The sequence below is a fragment of the Vigna unguiculata genome, chromosome 3 (assembly GCF_004118075.2).
Source record: "Vigna unguiculata cultivar IT97K-499-35 chromosome 3, ASM411807v1, whole genome shotgun sequence".
Taxonomy (NCBI): domain Eukaryota; kingdom Viridiplantae; phylum Streptophyta; class Magnoliopsida; order Fabales; family Fabaceae; genus Vigna; species Vigna unguiculata.
The window spans coordinates 58,007,577-58,028,069 of record NC_040281.1 but is presented as its reverse complement, the minus strand read 5'-3'; the positions used below and the strand labels follow the sequence as shown (position 1 = coordinate 58,028,069).

Here is a 20,493-nt window from a genome sequence, read left to right as displayed (position 1 = left end):
TGGATCGAGGTAAAAGAAATATTGAAGCCTAAAAAGAAGATACCAGTTAGCCGGTTGGTCCTGTCTCAAGAAAAGGTGCCACCCACAACATTATTCTTTACACATATCACTCAAAGCGTGTCTTAAAGCTATAATCAAACGAGATTTTGTGCATACACTTTGTACTCATAATATATTGTTCATTAAGCATGTTCTTTCACATTCAACTATATAGTATAATGACAGTACCCTACCCTTGTTTAACATGGCGCGTTTATGTACAGATTTATTTTAGACAGATATCACAGATAGTTTGAATTTAACAGTAGGGATGATACGTTGTAATAGTTACAAATATATGTAGGGTACAGGAAGCAAAACGAACACATAAGGTAAGTGGTGACAGCAGTTATTTCAGTAAAACTGAAGCTCATATTTTGCAAAAGAAGCTGAAATCTTCAGCATATGGTTGATGGTTGTGGACCATGTTTTGTAACGACGATAATCATCTGCCATGTCTAGCTTGAAAACGCCTCCTCTTGTTGTCAACACAATCAGATAACATGTATCAGCATCCTCTGCCTCTGAACCTTTGTACAGCTGTGCATGCAGAGTCATTACAATTCCTGTGGCAAGTGTTGCGAGTCATTGTGCCTTCTGATCTAAGTTTAAATAAAGTAAAAGAAATGAATTTGATTGGAAAACCAAAAGAATGCGCATACCCTCCTTCTTGCTTTTGAATAGATTATGCTTCCTCATCATTAGTACAACCTGTAGTTTTAGAGTGAGATCATAATGTCTAAGTTAATCATGAACTCAATTTCTTGACATAAAATTCAGCGGCAAGACTCGCACTCCGTAAGTTTTAATGATTAAACGCACCTTAAGTTTACTTGAACAAGTTATTAGATTTTTCGGTGTCTTTAATTCTTTGCTTGGCTAGCAAGTGTATTATACTATTATCATTATTATCAGCAGAAAAGGGTCACTCCATGTGAAGTAGTTTTTGCGATTTTTCTGTATATGTTTTCAGTTGAAAATCTTATTGAGCCGAATAAGAGTGGATAGATAAACATAAAAATTATCTATGGTCCTAACCTTGGCTTCGCTGCTTAGGATTATAGATACTGATCTAGGCATGTACTTCCCTGTTCAAAGACATAATTGAAGTAAGAATAAATTAGGAAATCACATGATGCTTAATAGTTCATAGTTCTTCTTTAGGCTATGTAGTAATAAGTGGATGATACTGCAGAGCAGTTCTTTTTTTTTTTGTCATAACTTTACCTTCTGGTGTTTCTACATATAACTCAGCACCCTGTGCCAGAATTGATCTGCCTTTTTCAAAGTCAAAATCAAGATCATTGCTGTCTTCAAGGGGCATGACAGGAACTCCACCATTCAGTCTGTTCTTGCAACCAGATCTTACTTTAAGTGTGGCTGCTCCTTTTAATGCTGCAGTTTGCCAACAGGTTTTTGGTCACCAAACAATGGTACATAAAGTATGGTGCATGAACTCCAAAAACGAAATCAGAATTATGAGGAAGACATGTTTCCTTCAGTTCCCTCAATTGCATGTTTCTTTTGTTAGGTGAAGCGGAACTTTATCTTACAAATTTATTCATATAAATATTTTAAGAATGTGAGGAAATGAACCTATAAAAGTAAAAAGTGCCTTTTCTTATGGGGGAGGGACACGTCAAGAACCATCTAATTTAAATTGGGCCAGGAATTTCCACACTTTTGCCACCACCAATACAATAATTTTAGTTCCAAAATCTGTAGCCAAATCTTTCATATGCACCCTCTCCCCTCTCTAAATAGCATAAAAGCATTTAAAAAAAAAAATGAATGAAATAAGATTATGAATAATGAAATTACATGTTGCAGCTGCGGCAGTGAGAGTTAGGATATCACTTGCACTTGTGCCACTCATGGCTGATCCAATTACACTGCTAAGCTGTTCTTTCTTTGCCCCCATTGCTTCAGCTACTTTTGCACACTGTGCAGCTACCAAGGCAGCTGCAGAGGCCACTGCTGCATCTCTGTCTTGATTTGATTCCTTTTTCGAATTTTCAGCTGCAATAGCAGCTAAAGCTGCTGCAACCCCTGCAATTGATATTGCTGCATGCACCTCTGCTCTTTGCAATCTCTGGTCTTCTTTTTTCTTCATCTTTATTTCTTTAAACCATTTCTTTATTGAAACACTTTTCAGTGGTATGATCTGCTTCCATGGCACCTGCATGGTAAGTGGTAACCACATCAAACTAACTAATGAAAACTGAATATTAATACACACATATATATATACAAACACATATGTAACTCTAACAATGAGATTGAGACAGATCATAAGATTACATACCCATTTCTTTCTGAAACAGCTGTTGTAATTCAATTCAGGATGCATCGCTTGCTGCATCCATATCCATGACTGAAAAAACAGAAGATGAAAAGAAATATTAGAAAAACTAGTCATGAAAGATCGATTCTCAATAAAGAATCAGTAGCTTCTGTCTTGTAATTTCTCACCTTTACATTATTAGACTTCCATCCTGGCAAAGGCCCGAAATCGGTACCATCCATTCTAGCACTCTTTTCCATCTTATGTAAAATTTCAAAAATAAAAATCAGCACCAGGGAGTAGATTGATAACATTACAACAAATAAGGTTATTGTATGAAGATGCAAAAACATTAAAAAGTGCAAGAATTAATAGAAAGATAGTGTAAGAGAATTTAGAATAGAATATTGTATTGTAATAGTTGAAATAGTTTGACTAACCGAAGGATTAGCATTTGGACTACCAGGCTCTAATGGCTTCATGGAGTTATTATCAAGCAGAACAACAGATCCATGTTGAGGCTCAGGCTGAATAGCTTGCACAGCGAAGTTACACCATGCAAGAGAAAGGAAATCCATAGTCTCTGGATGTGCATCTGAAGGGGATAGATTAAAGTCGGAAGCCATCCTAGTATGATAAATTTTTCACAACCAAAACTATATATATCTGGGAAATGAGTTGAACAAGATGAGAGTATCCAGCTACCTTGTTTTGAAATATGAATAAATGTAGGCAAGCATGCATGCATATTTATACATGCTAAATCACCATGATAACAATATAATGATTTTGCAAACCCCACTAGTCTCACCAAAAAAGTAAAAGGGAGTGTCTTTTAAACATGCAGTATAGTATACTCAATAACCCCATTAAACGGAACATGCCACCGCGACACTGCCACGTTAAGATTGATACCATCCTTTTTGTTAGAAATTTTTACCGGCATTGATCGAGCAGATTGACCATTGATGTACAAGTAATTCATATCAGAGTCAATACGAGACTTTTAGTTTAGCTCATACTTGGATATGACTTTTAACTCATTGTTTTACCATTTATGTCATGGGACATATTTGTCTCGGCCGACATCAAGACAAATTATTGAGTCTATATCATTGTAGAGATTTTTTCACTCCAAATAGACTAAAAAGATTTACCATCACTAAGGTATGAGTAACCATATAAGAGACCACACACTACCTTCAAGTTAAAACCTCTAAGTCCAGTGTTTTATGTCACTCAACTTTTTAATTCCTACTTAAGGTGTAACTTTCAACTCATACTTCAGACATGGATGAGAAATTTTGTGATAGAAGAAATTATTAAAAGAGGAAATTACTCATTTTACTTTGTATGTAGATTGTGATCCAACAGTTTTTGACATTGCAATCAAAGAAGACAAATGGACGAAAGCAATGGATGATGAAATCAATTCCATCGAAAAGAATGACACTTGGAAGCTATGTGACCTATTAAAACTACATTTTCGAAACAAAGTTAGACAGATATGTTGGTGTGGACAAGTGTAAAGCATGCTTGATACAAAAGGGTAATTTTAGCAATACGAAATTGACTATGCAAAAGTTTTTTCCTTTTGTTGCAAGACATGACTCAATCGTTGCATTATCAACCAAAAAGTTCTACTCAATCTAACATTCTTATATGAGTATTTAGAGCAACATGTATTTAGAGATCAAACCCCTGTAAATGTTAAGCTTGGACACAAAAATAAGATTTATAGAATAAAGTAAACTCTTTATAGACTAACGCAAGTCTTAATGGATCGGTTTTAATCGCATTGAGACTTATGTTCTAAATATTGAATTTGTGAAATATCTTAAGCGCCACACATTGTATGTTAAAGTGGGAAAAAAGGAAGAATGTTTATAGTGTGTTTATACGATGATTTTGTATTCACCGATAATTGTGTTGTCATGTTTAGAAACTAAAAAAGTCATAATATTACGTATTACGTACCGAATTAAGAGTGTGTTTGATTATATGTCTACATAATTGATTTTAAATGACTTGAACAAAATGATTATGTGTCTTTTTTAAAATTAAGTTTAGAAAATAATCAAACATGATTTAAGTAATTTTATATGTTTTAAAATCGATTTTGAATGGTTGGAACGTGAAACCAAACACACACTGAATAAGTCGATAAAGAATTAATTATAATATCTTTAAAATAATTGTCATAATTTCAATATAATATACCTGAGTCAGTTTACTTGAAAAGTTATTTTATAAACTAGCCGAGTGATTGTTAGAGTGAAAATAATTTGGCAGTTTTTTACCTAAAATGGTGACCCCTTGACTTATTCCGAATTCGGAATTCCGTAACTGACTTTACTCTTCAAAATTTTGTTCCAATGAACATAATGAAATTATGGGAAATAGGACATTGGAAAAGTGGACAGAAGGAAAGCGCTATGGTATGGTTCCTTTTGATGGGTCATATTGATGCATTGTATGGAATTTGAAAGGAAAGTGATTGTGTACAGATATTTTAGGCAGGAGTTACTACAGTCCAATGACTAATACCTCGCTATACTGAAAGGTTTCTGGGGAGCAGGAATATCGAGACGATGGAATAATAGTATATTACAGATGGAAAGTGCCGCTACTCTTCATATAATTGTACACAACTTTTGCTGAAGTTATCGATGATGCAGAAACTGAAGGACCTACCTGATATCGAAAGGGTTATTTGGCTTATAGATTTTGATTGCAGAAAACAAGTGAGCAAGATTCGAATGAGAGATAACACATGGTAGCCATAATAGAAGATTGTGGGATTAGTATAAAGAATGAAGAAGAGGCCCCTTTCTTTTAGGGTTCTTTAATTGAAAGCCATAAACTTAAGGGTAAGCATGATGCATGATCTTGAGATTATTAAAAAAATGGCAGAGAGAAGCAGAGCTTTCGTCAGGGCCACCCTACAAAAGTGGGAGGCATCATAGCCTAGCATGCTCATGGGCCATTCTTGATGGATACAAACTAGACATCCATGATTGCCATGAATCAAAGCAAGTAACTTCCATCATTATGGTTAAACTTTTTTCATTAGAATAATTAAACACTTGATTACATATTACTTGTTAAATAATAACGATAAAGATTGACTTTTCATCCTCTTCAAAAGACCGTGTAAAGCTAATCGAGTAGGCTATGGCTTCATTCACACTTAGCTTACCTATTCTAATCTATCATATTTGATTTAAGTAAAACACTGGTAGGGTGCTCATCACGTTCATGTCACCAAGCAAACACATTTTACTTTAGATGCTGGGGTTGTTTCTCATTCCTGCTTCCTAACTTCTACCAAACATGTCTAGGATCACTGGATTCCTACTTATTTTATTATTAAAAAAGGACAAAATGTAGTTAAATTATTTGGAGTCCAGATAAATGTTCATATTTTGGAAGCGAGAGATATAAAAAAAAAATTGAAAAAATTTATGAAGATGATAAGTGATTTAGATGGAAAAAAAATGAGACTCCATTAAAAGGAAATTGAAAAAAAATATTAAAATTGTATTTTAAATTTAATTCAATTTTACAAAATTAGTTAATAAAAAAATTTGTATCTATTATCTTATTATATTTAATAAGATATGGATCTTAACACATTCTCACTGTTAAAATACGTACATGCTCCTAAAATATAAGATTAGACATTAATGATGATTAAATAATAATGGTATCATAAACTCAATAAATAACAATTTTTTCTATAATTTATAACATAATTAGTTTAATAAATAACAAATATTACTCGGCATTAAATGAAATATCATTTTAAAAAATTTGATTTTAAATCTGAACAAACTTATAAAATCTGATTTTTAAATACAAATACAATATCATACTTTCTGGTCAGTGATAGAGTATTCTTTTTGACTTATTTTTTTAACTGTGGTAATACTTTTATTAAATCTCGTATGTAATTAATAAAAATTTTAATAATGCGATTTGGACACATAAGGAAATTCATAACTTGCTTAATTGATTTAGCTAAAATTTGAGTTAAGAATTTATCTCAATAATTTACTCAACTAAGACTGATAATAAAAATCGATACGAACAATTTAAATTAAAACTAGAATACCATTTAAATTAAAATATAATAATAATTAAAGACTCAATGACATAAAAGTTAATTTTAAAATCAAATTATCAGAATTATTAATATATTATTATCTTTTAAATACAATTTTTTTAATATTTTGATATTTATTTGTTTATTATTATTAACATAAAAAATGTAGCTCCAAAATGCGTAACAAAATACGGTGAAATTTTGGAGTGCAATGGATTATGTTACATCATAAATCAATTTCTCACATTATTTGTTTATTTCAAACAGAAGGCAAAAAAGGTCAGTTCCAGTTTTTTTTTTTTTAATTACTCCCCTCTCTTTTGTTTCCGGTCAAACTACCATCTTTCGTCTCTTTTATTTGTCAATCTCTTTCTATTATACCAAACTAACTACATTACAAAGTCTGTGAGTCCGATCCATTTTAACCTGTCCCACGTTTTGATATGTAAAGTGTAGATCAGGTTGGTCTCTCTGTATTTTAATATTGAGTTTACTAATTTACTTAATCAAAGACAAAAAAATAATAACAAAATTTATAATTAAAGTACAATAGCACATGTCACCTTACAATACATGTATCCAAAAATACATATAAATATATTCAAGAACTAAAATCATTATGTTATATACAATGATTATAAATAAACACAAAAATAAAAGGAATTTATAAAAACATCATGAATGATGTGAAAACTAAAAAATAAGCATATTTAATTTTATAAGCGGGTTAGCGGGCCAGTCTGTCCTACCCCGTCTTTAACCCGCACAGAATAAGGACCTATGCGGGCGGGCTTTTGCAAGCCAATGGGTTCAACATTTTAACCCGTTCCACGTTTTTTTATACGGATTGCGGACCAGTCCACCTGGTCTGACCCAAATTGTCAATCCTAAAACTAACATGGTCTAATTTTATTTGATTAAAAATTGACTTTAATTTTAAATATTACGGATGCAAAATATCTGCTTAACTTAACTTTGAAATATGTTTGGTTCAATTTTAATATTTTTGAAAATAATTTTATATTTAAAATTACTAGAAACAAAATAATAAAAGAATGGGAAAAATATAGTTGAGCTTAAAAATTAATTTCCCTCGTTCTCATGTGAATAAAACTTACACATCTCCCTAAGATAAGAATAAGAACTGCAAAAATAAAACTATGAAAATTTTCTAATAATAAAATATACCTAAAAACAAACATGCTAATAAATAAATAAATAAATAAATAAATAAATAAAACACGTTCTTAGGCAGTTAAGAAGATTCCGTGAAACAAACGTAGCCTAATATATTTGTTATGGATCACCACCCAAATCCAAGCCCATAACACACTATTTGGACTACCAACACACCGGCGCAAAGATGTCAAATATAATGGATTAAACTTCTGTGAAATAAATACGTAATAGTATTCTATAAAATTGTCTATATTGTGAGTAAATAAAAGAAAAGACATATGTGGCTTACAAAATCAAAACTAAAAAAGTTAAAAGTGCAGTCAAAACTTCAATTCAAAAACCACTTAATTAACTTCATTTTAATGGAAATTATGAATTGAATGTTGAGTTGAGTCAACCTATACCAAAAATTAAGTTGAATTATCTTGGATTAAAAGTCAAATTGAGTCAAAGGTCAACCGAGTCAGTTTATACTGATGGTCAACTGAGTCGATTTCAACCAAAGGTCAAGTCAAGTCAGTTTTAGTAGAAGGTCGAGTTGGATCGATGTGTGCATGTGTCGAAAGTTGACTAAGTTGACCTGATCGAAGAAGATCAAGCTAAGATTGAAGGTTTAGTTGAGTCGCCATCAATTTAGTTGAATATTGAATTAAGTTGACTCAGTTGAAGGTTGGTCAAGTTGGTATCGACTGAAGGTCGTGTCGAATCGATCCATACCTAAAGTCGAGTCGAGTTAGTTTGACTTATCTCTAATGGACCTAATAATGAGGTATATTAAGTCGATCTCTTTGAATTTAATCTAATCGAAAAAGTAGATTCAATCTATATATAATTCAATTTAAGTTAGATGATAAAAAAATTCAAATCTAATTAATATAGTTAAAATTATTCTAAATTATAGATTGATTTATTTTATTGAATCTAATCTGAATTCTGAAAACTCCAACCCTTAACATCAATAATCTTTTATCACACAGGAACCTAACTTTTATTTTGATAAGTTAGGCAGTTAGTTTAAATAAATCTGGTTATTTGTTTTATGAATAAAGGTATTGTTAGAGCAATTTATTCGTCCCTTGGTCCGCAATGAACCAACTTGGTCATGTTTGTTGTGCAAGAATTGTAGACAGAGATTGTTTTGGCCTTGGTTTGGAAGCCTCAAATAGACCCTTCATTTGAGTTATGAAAAAAGGAAGATTACAGGCACCGGGAAGAGGGTTTGAGGAAATGACCAACACTCATGATTCGTGGTTGGTGGGTCAAGTCGGATCAATGTTTTTTGATTAAACGCTGAATGAATCAAATCATAGTTACACATTTTCATGATAAGTTTAATAAATCACGTCCAAACAATCGAGTTAACCTTTTTCTTATCGTATCATGTCAGATGTTGTTGGGTATATATATTATTATATGCAGTCAACTTACAAACACTGAATAAACACTTGATGACACCGGAACATTCAGTCATAACTTTTTATCGTTATTGTTTGTCATGTTTTAAGTTCATTATAGTTAAACGCTATTCTGATAGCAAAAAGTTTAAGTCGCTGCAAAACTTGTTTTATGTGTTCTGTTTGTCGTTGGAATAAATTAGGGCATGCATTTAGGTTATCGCAGGAATAGAAAAAAAACATTTTTTTCTCTCTCTTATTCTCAAAATAAGTAATAAAATTTACCCCTTAGTAAGTTATGATATGCTATTTCATACATTTTTTATGCAATAAATTAATATAAAAATTTATATAATCATGAAGCAGTAAATAAATATGAAATAAAATAAATAAAGTGATAAAAGTATTTTGAAGAATATTGTATTGATATTAAAAGATGCACGATATGGGGAAAAAAGTACGTGTCTTGGGCTACAAGTTGGGCCATAGAATTCACTGTGTTACGCTTTAAAGAGTCAGTTTCCGCACTTTAGGCCGAAGTTGACAGGCCATGGGCTACGCAATCAGCCTTCTATTCTCTCCTTCATAGCCCTAATTATTATTATTTTAAACTAGTGTAAACACAGGCGCTATCGCGCCTGCGTGTACGCATTTTTCGAATTATATTTATAATTGATGATATTGTAATGTTATTAAGTTAATGAACAAAATAAAAGTATATTTATAAAAATTAAAGTAAAATATATGGAGAAAATATGAAAAAAATAATTGTTGATGAATAGTATGAGAAAAAAGAAAAAGGAGATAAATAAATAGTTTTATAAAAACTTGTAAAATTAACCATTAATTTTTAAAAATTTAATAAATAATTAAATTGTAAAGGGTAAAATTGGAATTATGAAATGTGGACACAAAAGAGGGAATCCCCTTTATATATAGTTATAGATATTATATTTAGTATATTTATAAGTAAATTTAATTCGCTACTAGTTTGAAAATATTATCATTTTTAAATTTAAACATAATTTCGATAAATATAATTTGAAGGTAACATAGAAAAATGTATATATATCATATGAAAACAAGAATAAATATGTAAATTATTTAAAAATTATTGTAAGAACTAAAAGCATAAAAAAGGAGCTAAAATCATAATAATAAAATATAATAATTGTGTTACTAAAATTATAAAAAAAACATTTAAAAAAAGACCTTTTTTATTACAGAACTGACACATGTAAAAAACAAAAGAGAAAAATTCATTTTCAATCAGCGCACAAATAGTTAATTTTTCTTATAATTAAGTTAGTAAAACTATTAATATTAGACACTCCTTTGGTTTCTTCTTAAAACAACTTACATTTTTTATTTTTTATTTTAAATAATAAGAAAAACAAGCAAAATAGAAACTATGAGAAGAATTTTACTCTAATAATTTTTCTATTATACCTGTGGATTTTAAGAACAACCTTAAAAAAAATAGAATTTATGATTTTTTTTCTCATATCCGGTAATCATTAAATGAATTACTCCTTTTTTTCTTATCTTTGATTGTTCCCACATGATAGAGGTTGAAAGATGAGATATGTGATAGTTGGTGTTGATTTGATTGGTGCGTATAAAAAGGGGTAAGTAAATGTAGACTAATTAACTAAAATAACTAAGCCATCATTATTGTTCATTACTAATAGCTGTCAACCAACAAAAGTTTTAGTTTGACAGAAAGGTGGCAAGTCCAGAGATTTTGCTAATCCATCCTATCACGTCACTGCACCACAAAACCCACTCTTTTTTTATGCTTAATTTCTTTTACCATTATTTTTAACTTTTTCATTTTCCTTTTATTACCAACTTTACATTTTAATACTCATCTTAATTCATTATTAAAAATATTTCAACCTGCAGTATTACAGATCAATTTATATAATTCATTATACAAGAAACCCTTTCGTTGTTACTGATATAAATGTCCAACTAAATGTGTATGTATAATTCCATATGCGCGTGCAGGATTATTTGTAAACAGTGTTTCTTTTTTAGTTATTGGTGTTATGAAAAAGATTGATTTAATACATCACCTAACTTTTGATTAATTCAAATTCACAGTTTTCAATGATCAATCTCGTTAGTGTGGTATGCTTTAAAACATTAATGAAAGGAAGAATACTTGTTTGTCAATATTTATTTTTAATTTGCTAAAAGAGGATAATTTTACTTGGAATTAATTATAATCATATGGTGAAAAAATCACATAACTATACCAAATAGTTTATCTTATCCATAGGAGATTTAAATTAATTTTATAACAATATCATTAATTTATTATTGCATCTAACCGTTATTTACATGCATAATTTGAAAGTATCTTTTGCTTTCTTTGTTGTCATTTTTAAATGATTTGTATTTAGGTTATTTTAAAACTTTAGGATAACATTAGTTATTATGTTCTTATGTTAAAAGAGAAACATCACAGTATATTAAATATTAAAAGTCTTAATATAAATTAAAAAAAATCAATGATTATAAAAAAATCAATGATGGAATAATTAGTAAAGTTTAAAATTATGACGGGACTCTATGCTTTTCACACATCCACTTCAAAAAGCTCATTATGGTAACAACACGTTTCCGTGATACCAATTAATTAGCGTGGAAGCGTTTTCATCCCTAATTAATGGCGTTAGTTTTATAACAGCTAATGTGAGGGAGAAGCTTCTTATTGCACTTCAAAAAAGCAGTGGAGAGGGTTTCTTTCCTAGTGCTTACTAATTTATATTAAACCTAAATTTTATTAATTATATAGGCTTTTATTATTGCACTTCAAAAAGGAATGGTGAGGGTTTCTCCTACTTTATTATATATTTTTTATAAATGATTTCTTTTCAATCATAGAATAAATCATATTCAAACTCACTGTTCATATATTCTTAATCTATTAACTCATCCATTAATTGTTCCTATGCAAGTGGACACTGTGAATTGATCGCCAAAAACTTGTTTTAGTTCTACAATTTGCAAAGGAAAAACTTTACAAAATTCTGTCCTTGTTAATTAATTATTCCATTGTAAAGTAATCAAGAAATATTATATAATAATAGTCTTGAAGAGGACAAATATTACTAAAAACATAAGTGAGATAAATGATAGAAACGAGGAACATTGGCAATAAATAGGAAGCGCTAGCATTGTGGTTGGGTAGAGTATTGGGTAACCACACACTATTTATTCTTACACAGTATATTGATATGTTCACTATAGTGAAGTTATATAGGTTGTTCTATTTTATTGTAAAAATTATAATTTTTGTAACACGAGTCATGCTTAGAGTTCTATTTTATTTGGTTAAAGTTGATAGTATATTTTTTTTTTTTGGTTGTTTAAGTACTTTATCATAGTTAATATTATACATGAATTTTGTAGCACACTTTATCTTGTTACTATTATACATGAATATGACCAAGTCTTATAATAATATGCATGTCATTTTTAAAGAATGTTTTGAGGAATTTATAGGAAATAATGGTAATTCTAAAAAAATTGATTGGAATGAAGTAAAAGAAATAATTTTCAGAAATGATGGAAATGTGGAAGTTATATTTTATTATTCATTGCATAATTAGATCATATAATTTAATTACATGTTCAATTTAATATAATCTGGAATCGCTCAGTGAGTGCTATTGATATGAGGCATAATCTTGGGGTTTAAGAATAATTGGGCACGTGTCATATCCTTATCAACCATAATAAATTTAAACAATTATAATTTATTATATTACACTTGTAAATGTTTGTTACATATCACATGCATTAAGGGATCTTCACACTGGAACCGGCAATAATTCATCAAATTTGCAGAGTTAGCGAAATTTCTTCTATATATTAAGAGTTACGAATAGGACTTAGTTAAGATTTTTATTTCGTAAATTATGTAATTTAGTTTTAATCCAACTGGTTTTGATTTGAATAGAAAAAAAGACAGATGTATGAATATTATATAAACAGTTGGGATTTGTTAAAAAAAAATATACATTATTTAAAACTAAAACTAAAGTGACATTAAAAGTACATATTCAAGACATATTCTATTAATATGCGTGTTCAATATTTTTTAATTAATTTATTTTATAAATAATATTTTTATTAAAAATATTTATTTTAGTTTAAAAATGATTAATTTAAAAGAAAAATTAAATGAAACAAATAGTTAAATATAATAAACGGTCGGTAAAAGTGGTAACATGATGATATTGTGACATCCTTATCATTTTATATTCCTATTATCATTTCATATTCCTATTACAAAACTATATGTATTATTGTTTTATTCTAAGGTTGTATTTATATTATTATTATTATTATTATTTAAATATGATATTTTATTAGTAATTAGATAGTTGTTTGAAAAAAAAATAGTTGTCAACAAATCATTTTCTTACACAAATAGTTTAATTTATTAATATTTTTTTTAACGAAATGGTCATTCAACTTTTTTATCATGTATTATATAAGCAATATAAATTACACCAATAATATATCTTACATTGAATAAAATATGGAAACTCAAAGTCCTTGACCATGTACATATATCCACATAGGTAGTTAAAAATATAGCAATTAATCACTTTCGTGAAGGATAAAGTCCAGTGATAATATATTTTGTTAATATACACTCTCACACACACAAACACGATGTTTAATACCATCTATATATTTACACAAACTGAACTTAGATTTATATATCTATATATAGAAGCTCTATTGTGTCAATGTGATTTGATGTCTTATGTAGTCAACACATTTGTGCCTGCATATCTATAGTGAACTAAATCAGAAAAGAAAAAAAGATTTTTCTTGTCTTATTAACCGTATTTCAAAAATAATTTAATTTCTACATTATGTTATTGTAAATGATTTACATTATTGATAGATAAAAATCCATTGTCCACATGATTTATAGAGTAATTATTGTAAAATTAATAATTTGTAATCAGATAATTAGTCACAGTGTAACAACCGTAAAATAATTGTTAATTTGTAATCAGATAATAGTGTAGCAATATTAGTCCTTAGCTATAGTGCAATCTTGTATTTATAAATAGAATTTTAATATGTATAAAAGTTTTTTGGCAGTGAGTAAAAAACATTTTCGATATAGTTTTTTGAAATTATTGGGATAATGATTTTTAATAGATGATAATATATAATTATTTATTCTTAAAAGCATTTCCACCTAAAGCAATTTTTAGTTATAAACCTGAACAGGTAAAAATACATATATACATGCAGCAGTGTTCACTGAAATGAGGTATAGAAAAACATCATAGGCTGTGATCAGTATGAAATGGATTTACCTCTGCAAAGAGTTTCATATCTTTTTCCTCTGATCATTGCGCATAAAATGAGTTAATTTGTTAGTGTTATGATTATAATATATGGAGACGTAGACACACATATACTAACAACCAAGATATCATATATATAGAATAATTTCCTCACATCGGTTTAATGATACATACAGATTGGCATATCATGATAAAAGCAAAAACAAAAGTGGACGAATCAAAGATAAACACGCAAATAAGCCAACTGAGGATGAAAATAAAACCTTAATTTGATTTATATATGTTTACCTCTGTACAATGCCTTAGCGTATACATGGGAACGCCTCTTTTTTAATTTTCTTCTCCACCCCTTCTATCTCACAAAGAGAAAATGTGAAGAGGCAAATTTTATAAAACCAGAAAACAAATATTAAAAAACATAATATTATAAAAATATAATATAATGAAGCATATGGATTGATTATAATTGTATATTCTAAAGAGATATTTACGATGGATTTAGGATCATGAGCTCTGAGGCAGTGACGAGGCATCTCATTACTTCAACTTGAGCTCGCAGTGATTCTACATAATCTAGGGTTTCCTCCACCAGAGACACATCGTCCATGAATTCTCCTCCTGGTAAGAGACTCTTCAGCCTCCGCGTTCGCTTCTGGACCAGCTTTTTCGCAATGAAACTCGCCACCACCCTATCCTTTGGTCTGTGGACTGCGCGCTTTCTTCTTCTGCAGCTTCTCATCCTTGTGCTGTGCGAATAATTCGCTGAGCTTTTCCTTACCCTCTGTGGTGGTGGTGATGAGCCCAGCACGTGTTCCGTGAGGACTTTGTTGCTGCTACTTTTGGAAGCATTGGCTATGAGGGCCTTGCTCCAGCGAGTGGTTTTGTTTCTGGTGGAAGCCATGGCCAAATCTGCTGACAGCTTTATGGCCTTCTTTCTCTCCAACAGACTCATGTTCTTCTTTTGAGAGCTATATTTTCTGAGACCCCATATCCATTTTTTGAGGAATTCTTGCTTCACGGTGTTGATATTTCGCATTCTGTTTGGAATTCACAAGAAGGGGTGTAAGAGTGATGTGATGCGATGCATATGCTAGTTAGCTAGGGCTAGAGAAAATTCAATTTAATGTGATTTATTCATACAGGCTATTAGCTAGAAAGAAAAGAAAAAAATGAAGCAGTTAAGGCATACCTTGATGAAATTGTTGAAAGAAATAGTAGAAGATGGAGAAAGAAGAAATAAGAGTAAGATTTGATGAGTGACGTTGCAGTGTTAGAGATGGAAGCAAAGTGGTATATGATGAGGATCTGAGAAAGAGAGAGAAAGAGAGAGAAGGGTTGGGAAGAGGAAGAGTGAGAAGAGAAGGAATTTATGTGCTCGAAAGATGAGAATGGTGGGGCTTTGAGAGAAAGACACAGCACATGCTGGCACATGGAGTCCCTGGCCCACTACCCAAAACCATAGAGAATAATGTTACATTATAAAGAAAACAATGTATTTAGATTAGTGGTAAAGAAGAATAAAGGTGACCTTAATGTAATGCAAACCTAACATCGGTATCTTTGTTTTGAATACAAACAAAACTCACTAAATACGACTCACTTCGAAACAATGTGCCTATGGCCCGCGAGTGGAACTCCGTGAGAGAAAGATTGTACCTTATCATCGCTATTAATTATTATTAATTAATGATTATAGCTTGTATTTTATCTTCTTATATGTGCCCTCAGTTTTAGGGTAATTAAATTATGGAATAGGATGTATTTGTATTTTCTACACTTAATTCATTTCCACAATAAATTCTTATATTCAGTTTTCAACTAAACAAGATTCCCCCCAAAAAAGAGATTTACATCGTTTCGTTTTTGCAATATATGTTTTCATATATTAAAAGTATATCACCATTATTTTTCATCCTATTAAAAAAAAGTTCAGAGAAAATTCGATTTGCTCACTTGGATTGGATAGAAAAAGTTGCTTTATGCAATAATTAATGAAATAAATATAGCATGCTTTAATCATGACGTGTTATTGATAAGGCAAGATATTCACACCATAATATTTTAATATTGTTTTACAAATGTTCAAAATATATCAACATTTTGTCAGGTCTTTCTTGATGTTCTTGTAAAACTTGGATTGGAGTTTTCCAAAAAAAAGGATGCAATATATATACAGCAATTCATCTTTTTATGATAAACACAGCAAAATATTATTTTATGATTTGCTGTATAAATAACATTTTTTTTAATCTAAAAATAATACGTAATCCTCGTCATGTTAAAGTTTGCAGAACTTTTAGTCCTTGAACGGCATCAAGTCTATTTCCCATTGTGAAAACTCGATTTAGATTGATCATGCTTAGATAGTGGAAAACTTTGTTAATGCGTTGATCATTGTGGTTAAAATATATATCAAACATATTTAATCATGACTATGTAACAATAATAATAGTACCTTTTTGTTCAATGCAAACTTAGTTAAATCCCTGAGTTTAATTAACTGATTTTATGTTGTCCATAATATAGATCAAATGGAATATAATTGAATATATATGTATACGTTATCCAACATGAATATTTATTTATATTAAATAACACAGAATAAAACAGTGCAGTCAAGTAACAATTAGTTCTTAATTTACGAGCAAAAAACTGCTTTTTAAAAATTTATAATTCATTATGCAATAGATTATATTCTACAAAAAGTTTTTAAATAGTACTATAAGTAAAAAAAAAGTTTGGCACATGATTCCAAACCTTTAGCAAAAAAATAATTATTGATTAAAATGTATTGAAAGCTACTTCTAGATCGAAATACTAAACAATAATCACCTTTTATTATTAAAAAAACTCATATTTCCTGTCAATTTTGTTTTGAAATTTTTTTTTGTAGGAAATACTTATAAATTTTGTTATGAAAAAAAATTTGCTGCCAATTTTTTTAAAATATTTTATATAAAATATTTTTCACAACAAATTTTATAAAAAATACTTACGAATTTTATAATTTTGTAGGAAATAATTACCCACTAAAAAATTATTTGTCAATTTAGATCTTAAAAAAATAGTAAGAAAAAAAATTTTCTTGCAAATCTTTTTAACAAATTTACAAGACATGTAATATGAGAATTTTATTAGTGTTTAATGAACTTAGTTATAAGAAAATTTCCGCTAACCCAATCTTAATGTAGTTATTATTTTTAAAATGCATTTATGTTTAAACTTGAATCAATAAATATAATTGGAGGCAACTTAGAAAATATAGTACTTTTCTTTTATTATATGAAGTCAACATCACTAAATAAATCTAACTACTAACATTCTAAATCAAAAGTATAATTAAGTAATTTACATTAAGTAAAGAAATGAGTTCATCAAAATTATAATTTTAAACAAATTTCAGAAACAATAAAGTGTATTGAGAAATGGTTCTATTATTATTTTTCTTTATTTCCTAAAATTTTAAATAAGGTCACGTCATATTATTAAACTTTAACATCTTAGTCATGAATTATGTTGACATCTCAAGGTCTCAAGGTCTATCGATCATTTACCACCATTGCATAAAAGCTGAAATTCATGTTCATGTTATTTTTCAATTTACATTATTATTTAATTAGAGGTTGATCATTACGGTCATTAATTTAATAAATATATTATAATTGAAAAAAAGAAAAACAACCCAGGCTTGTCACAAATACAGTATCGAAGTTTTATGCATCCCTGTATAGATATATTATTTTTTGTATGCAAGTGTATTGTGTCTTTAAAAGCAGTGTTCTTAAAATTTTGGTGGACTACATTTATTGTAGTTAATTATATGTGATAAAGTAATAATAGAGAAAGCGAAGCATTTGGTCTGTTTCCCTGGCAGGGATAGATTTAATATAGCACCGTCGTGATGTATAGGTTCTTTCACAGACACCATGAACAGTGATTTTTAGAAAGTTAGTGTATTGTTTGTAATAACGTTAACAGTTGCAATATAGAGAATGGAGTGTCATTGGCAAACAGGAAAAAGAAAAGAAAAATGAATGGATGATTTGATTTGATAGATAGCAATAAAAGAACAACTGCAGAGCCTTAGGAGTTGGCATGAAATGCGCACTCTTCATTTCGGATTGGTTGACATGCAAACTAATGTTTGGCTACCATACAATTCTCATGCATGTGCCATGTTCTGAGATCATAATTAAAAACGATCTCATGTGCCGTTATTTTTATTAATTATTATAGAAAAGGTAAAATAATAATAAGATTTCCCCACAGTAACATGATTTGCCATGTTTCTGGAATGTTGGACTTAGAATGTTGTGGTAAATCTCACCCAACAAAAGTATTTAGAATTGATTCAAGGATTATAGTATTTGAGTGGAGTTAAAGAGTGATGCGTAGGTAGGGTTTGGGGTTGGTTGGGCGTGTGAGAGAGATATGGAAGAAGAGAAGATGAAAGGAAGAAAAGGAAAATTGGCAGGATCCGGAAAACATGGTGATAGGAGTGCGTTAGGTCCCACGGGAATTCAAATTCCCGGTCACTTGGGATTTGGCATTGCCTTAAGAAAAAGAGCAGAATGCAATCCCCACATGCTCACCACATGGCCCTTTCAAAAGTGTTTTCTTTCTTTATTTGTTTCTCATCTCTAATTTTATCTTTCGTTACCACTCTTACCCTAGCTATACCTATCTTTTTCTGCGCTTTTTTTCCCACAATAATATTCACTTACAAAGAAACAACATACGCAAATTTGTGATTGCCGCTTTCCCATTTTCTCCAACTCTCTCTCTCTATCTCTTTTGGATGACGCAAATGTCTGTCCATATCATATCATATCACCCTTTAACAAATTCACGTTTACCTATTTCAATTAATTTGGATGTGATAAATATTTAAAAATAAAGTTGACGTAGTCCAAGATATAAAGAAATAGATTGGTGAGAATTTTATGTGTGTTTAGGAAGATGAAGGGAAGCAACGGGGTGCATGCGTCCCTATATTTGTCGCCATCTTCTCTCCCTTCTTTTTAGACATTTTACGCTTTCTCCAAACCCTTTTTGAATATATGTGGAATTCCCTGCTCTATCCATGACCATCTTTTCGCCCTCCTTCCTATAACATTCGTGGGACCTCTTTTCCTGTTCAAGCTTGCTTCATCACCCCAACCTTTCAAGCTACATCGATGGCTGCCTCAGACTATGAAGGAGTTTATGTCTTCAGAAATTCTCCAAGTCTTCATCAAAGTTTTAAAATTATGCTTCTCGATTTCAAGGCTTTACAATAACTTGTAGAATTTTTACAATGTTTTTTGCTCAGACTAAATAGTGTTGTGCCATTTAAATGAGTACTGTGTAGATGTGCTTCAAAATATGTCCAAGAATCTTTTTGAGCAGATGATTTGATGCAACTTGAAGACAAGGGTAGGAAATCTCTAGTCTTTCCAACCGGGCTAGTGTTGTATGGATCTATACATCAGTGGATAAAAATTCATTAAGAAAAACAATTTCTATATTCAATTGTCTAAAAATTCAAGACAAATCATAGCTGCCACACGCTTAGTTATATTGACCTTTAAGCTAACATTTATAAAAGTTATTTTAATTGTAAATTAATTATTTATTATAATTCAAAATTTAGGACATATAAAAAAAAATACATCATGTTTTTTTCCTGGTCACTACTGCATACAAAAAGTAGTAATTAAAATTGTTTCCAAATTTAATAAATGCTTTAGTTATCGCGAAATTTTATTTGATATTCTAATTTGAAATATATACAATTAAAATATAGATTATTATAATTTTTTTCTCAATATTTGATATTGAAGAAACAAACCTCCTTTTACTATTCAATATGTTCTTTACCGCAATTTTATATTATGCTATAAAAAATAATTAATTAGTTAATATTAAAACAATTAGAAAGTGAGTATAAGTATAGTAAATACCTGTTATTCGGTGGGATGAAGATGAGACAAAAATTTGATACATGTTGGATTTGAGTATTATGATGAATTTTTTTCTTTGGGGATGGGATAGTGAAACTTGTTCCCGTCCCGCCCTGTTGTCATCCTTACATAAGTACATTTTTTATATATTGTACCAATGGATATTATATTATTTTTACTACGATTAATAGTCTCACATCACTTA

The 20,493-nt window shown here is 29.8% G+C and overlaps 2 protein-coding genes across 3 annotated transcripts; both read right to left on the bottom strand.

Annotated features, from left to right (window-relative positions):
* Positions 1-144: 144 nt before the first annotated feature.
* LOC114176808 (VAN3-binding protein) lies at positions 145-3,056 on the bottom strand. 2 transcript variants are annotated; one of them, XM_028061971.1, is made up of 8 exons: positions 2,764-3,056; positions 2,512-2,583; positions 2,345-2,413; positions 1,861-2,218; positions 1,267-1,434; positions 1,078-1,127; positions 702-750; positions 145-605 (listed from the first exon to the last, which is right to left on the bottom strand). In XM_028061971.1, exons 1-8 carry the CDS (start codon positions 2,947-2,949, stop codon positions 394-396), a joined length of 1,164 nt encoding a protein of 387 aa, XP_027917772.1. In that variant the 5' UTR covers positions 2,950-3,056; the 3' UTR covers positions 145-393. The 2 variants fall into 2 exon arrangements, with proteins under 2 accessions (XP_027917772.1, XP_027917773.1); XM_028061972.1 differs by having other exon boundaries at positions 2,512-2,574.
* Positions 3,057-14,457: 11,401 nt separating this feature from the next.
* LOC114176228 (transcription factor IBH1-like 1) lies at positions 14,458-15,757 on the bottom strand. The gene is made up of 2 exons (XM_028061189.1): positions 15,536-15,757; positions 14,458-15,383 (listed from the first exon to the last, which is right to left on the bottom strand). The coding sequence occupies exon 2, from the start codon at positions 15,380-15,382 to the stop codon at positions 14,834-14,836; it is 549 nt and encodes a 182-aa protein (XP_027916990.1). The 5' UTR covers position 15,383; positions 15,536-15,757; the 3' UTR covers positions 14,458-14,833.
* Positions 15,758-20,493: the final 4,736 nt, after the last annotated feature.